The sequence below is a fragment of the Borostomias antarcticus genome, assembly GCF_949987555.1.
Source record: "Borostomias antarcticus genome assembly, chromosome: 19".
Taxonomy (NCBI): Eukaryota; Metazoa; Chordata; class Actinopteri; order Stomiiformes; family Stomiidae; genus Borostomias; species Borostomias antarcticus.
This window is the reverse complement of record NC_140252.1, coordinates 16,029,280-16,033,186: the sequence shown is the minus strand read 5'-3', so window position 1 is coordinate 16,033,186 and position 3,907 is coordinate 16,029,280. Positions and strand designations below refer to the sequence as shown.

At 45.1% G+C, this 3,907-nt stretch overlaps 1 protein-coding gene across 1 annotated transcript; it reads right to left on the bottom strand.

Annotated features, from left to right (window-relative positions):
* Window positions 1-2,604: 2,604 nt before the first annotated feature.
* Window positions 2,605-3,677, bottom strand: nr0b1 (nuclear receptor subfamily 0, group B, member 1; the record flags this gene model as incomplete). Its single annotated transcript, XM_084454023.1, has 2 exons — window positions 2,605-2,846; window positions 3,122-3,677. The coding sequence occupies 2 exons, from the start codon at window positions 3,675-3,677 to the stop codon at window positions 2,605-2,607; spliced, it is 798 nt and encodes a 265-aa protein (XP_084310149.1).
* Window positions 3,678-3,907: the final 230 nt, after the last annotated feature.

Sequence of the window (3,907 nt, the reverse complement as noted above, 5' to 3'; positions counted from 1 at the left end):
AGGGGGCGTGTCCATCTGTCTCCTGTATGGGAGAAATTGATGAGGAAGTGCAATCAAGGCCTGCTTACTGTGATTTATTATTCCCCCATTAGCATAAATGCTAACCCAAGGCGTTCTTTTCCTACCTGATCTAATATGGATCTGGGCGTGGGGAGGGCATGTAGCCTGAACGCAATACATCACAGTTCTGATACTGATGAAAAACCTGTCTACCTGGTATGGAAGGTTAGCAACGGTATACAGTATGTTGAAATATAAGGTCAGAGTACGACATTCATCACAACGTACCCTACATCCAGAACAAGAATGGGCCGGCGTGAGACAAGATCCACCTTTGATTCCCACACCTGAGACCAGGAACGGCTGCTGTGTGGGCGGGGGGGGGGGCGGGGTGTATCAATGACGCCAGATGGAGAGCAAATCCTGACTTGGATGAAGGAGGATTTATCTGTCAGAACGGACACAGGTCTGTGTCACGGCGTATCGGTAGATTAGTCACACACACACACATTTTTTGGACAACAAGACAATAACGCTCGTTCCACCTTCCACTCATTAGTCAGAGGGGAGTATTCCCACCACAGGGAGACGGAGAAGAGAGAGAGAAAAAGAGAGAGAGGGAAAGAAAGAGAAAAGGAGAGAGAAAGAGAGAGAGCGGAAGAGAGAGAGAGTGCTGAGAACTAATTAAGGAACATCACAGAGGAACCGACCACCTGCCATGCTTCCACCGCAGCAGTGCAATTACCATTAGAGAGACCGGTAGGTCAGGAAGCGCCATGCGGCTAAGCGACGGCGCCCCTCCTACGCGGGTACGTCTGTTCAGACGGAGGAGCAACAGAGCGGCGGTGGCGGGGACACACACTGTTTTTGGGGGCCTACGCTAAGAACTTTCATGTTCAGCCAGTTGCTGGCTACATGGGGTAGCAGATGCTGCGATGGCACGCTGACACCCAGCGTCCTCGCCTCTCCACCTCGGGAGGGCGGGGTTGATGGCGAAGCCGGGCGGATCCAGGGGGCGGATCCAAGACGGGAGAAAAGAGCGGGCATCTCCAGAAAAGCTCCACGGAGAATATCAATTAGCGGAGGCCTGCGGAGAGGCGTGGCGAAGGACGGATAGAGGCCTGACAGCCCGGCTAACTGAAAGTGTTTCAAATGCCTGATTGTGATTCCAACTCAGGTCTGTCTCCGTCTGACGCATTAGTGTCCAGTTAATCATGCTTTAAAACAAATCTATTTTCAAACAATATAGTTTAGTACAAGTTTGAACAGCTACAGTTCAGGTGAGGTAAAGTGATGGAGCAGCTGTTTGTACTGGTCCACTGGTAGCCTAATGGGGCTTTTGGGCAGCCTTGGGTTCTCAGATTTTTATGGGTGAGTATTGCCCTCTTCAGGTAAAATGGTATAATGTTCTCATACTTCAGGTAAACTGTTATAGTCTAATAGTCTTATTCTCTAGATACATGTTATAATGTTCCTCTTATTCACTGCATTACTTTGAAATGCAACCGCCTTTTTGTCACAAGCATACTGCATCTTCAGTCTTAATACAGTACATACTTAATACAGGAAGCTGGACAGAATGTGACACGCTTTAATGTACAAAAATAAAATGGCAAAGCAATGTAATATACAGGAACAGCAGCCAGTTTTCTTCTGCATAAGGGACATATTTACGGGGAGAATGGGGTCAAGTGTAACACGAGGTCAAGTGTAACACCCCGATTTCACCATCAGAAACAAGCTAATATTATGTTACTTACTATGCTCAGTTAAGTCCTATGCCTGCCTGGAATAAATCAGATTTTTTTTTTTTTAGATGATCAGATTTTATGACAATAAGTCTGCTTTGGACGTAAGAAAGTAACTTTTTCCATTTTCTCTATTTTTTAACTAGGCTACTACCCTGAATGTTCATGCCAATGAACCTTTTGTCATTTCACTTGAAGCCTTTTTTATTAGCTAACAGCCAATCTGACTGACATGCTAATTATTGCTGTCTCATATGCACAAGGAGGTTTTGTCAGGCTGACAGCGGGGTCAAATGTAACACCACCTCACTCCCCCCGCTGCTTTCATATATGGCAATGCTGATCACATATGCCATTGTTCCTTTTTTAAATGAACCAGACATTATCAATGTTTTAAGATCCTTAATATTTTAAAACTGTGTTCCATGTAATAACTTTGTAATTTCGATATTTAATTCATTGACTTTTATTGTGTGTTCTGTTCTGCTTGATTAAACCTACATGTTAATATTTATATGTGTTACACTTGGCCCACACAATGTTACACTTGAACCCACCCGTGAGGTCAACTGTAACATTTAATTTCTTGAAAATAAATAAATAGTATACTCTTAATGTAATTTATGGGGACTTTTAAATGATATGGCACATTAATAGACAGTATAATATAGCAAAACATGATTAATCTAGTTGAATTAATCTCTAAGTAGGCCTAGTTTAGAAAAGAGCAAAAAAAAAAAGTGTCACCCTTGACCCCACGCTCCCTAAAATGAGTTCAGAGAACAAACTTGAGCTGCTACGAGGCACAAGAGTTCTCTCATTTCGCCTCCTAATCCAATGTGACTCTTTCCACAGTCTATTTCTGGTATAACATCTCCAGCAGAAGTTGATCCATGGTGGCCGTGCCGATGATGGGACTGAAAAAAAGTCTGGTTACAGTGTTTGCTTTGATGGATCGCAACATGGAGAACGCATTGTAGAGTTTGGCAAACCTTACAGTGTCCCCATGGTAAATCATTTTGACATAGTCATGAAGTGCACGATGTGCCTCCCGCTGTAGAGCCACGACGTAGCTTTGACACTGCAGATCCGCGACACCTATGGAGGAGGAGAGAGCAGGCTTCAAAATCACCAGCACCAATACCCAAATAGACTACAACATTATGTCTCAAAGAATCCTACGCACTTCATCAAATCGACTGTGTTGTCATCAGCTCAGTAATGATATTTTAGCTGTATTTTACTAAATCTGGTCAAATTGTGCAGGTTGTAGCCAACTGGCTATTGTAGCCTATTTATCACCATAATCGCAATTCCAAAAATAAACCAAACATTTCGTTGCAAAAAATAAATAAAATAAAGTAAGGATATACCTGGGTTGAAGAGAATAGCACCTTTTAAATATGCATATTCTTTGGTGCTGATGTCGAGTCCCCAACATTTACTCAAAAACAGTTTTATTCCTTGAACATCGGTAAGAGGAACGCCTAGGCCACTGTGCCCATTCGATGTCTCTACTTTGTCTTGACAATTGGTTAAAATCTTCAGCAACATGCTGGGTTCAGAAGTCTCCGTTGTCTCGAAGTCGACCTTGTCCTGCGCCATTCCCAACACCAGCATCGGTGCCCAGCTGTTGCGCACCAGCTGAAGTTGGTCCTCCGCCGGGAGTTCGCGAAAACAAGGAACATTTTTAACGAACCCCAGCGTCTTGAAAAGCACCACGGACGCTGCCTTGCACGTTACCAGCGGAGCTCGGAGCACCACTCTTCTTTCGGACCCGCACGAACAAGCTTGCTCCTGCGGGAATGGGAGCCTCTGGCCCGCCGGCGAACGCTGGGTCGGCTGGACGTCATTTCTCAAAATGCTGTAAAGAATGTTGCTTCTTTGTCCGCTCTCCCTGGTGCACTGGCAGCTATCGGAGCAAGCCATGTCGACCTCTCCAGCTGGAAGACGGATCTCAGTGAGGAGGAGGACGGTCTGGTTTTATGTCATCCCCCCAATGTTGAGACCAGGTAATATCTCGATGACACCTCCCACCTAGTTTCCTGCTTAGAGGGAGCTATAGCTAAGAACCACTCCAGTAGACACCTCTTCTCCTCTCTCCTCCTCCTCTCTCCTCCTCCTTCCTCCTCTTCTCCAGTAGCTACCTCTCTCCTCCT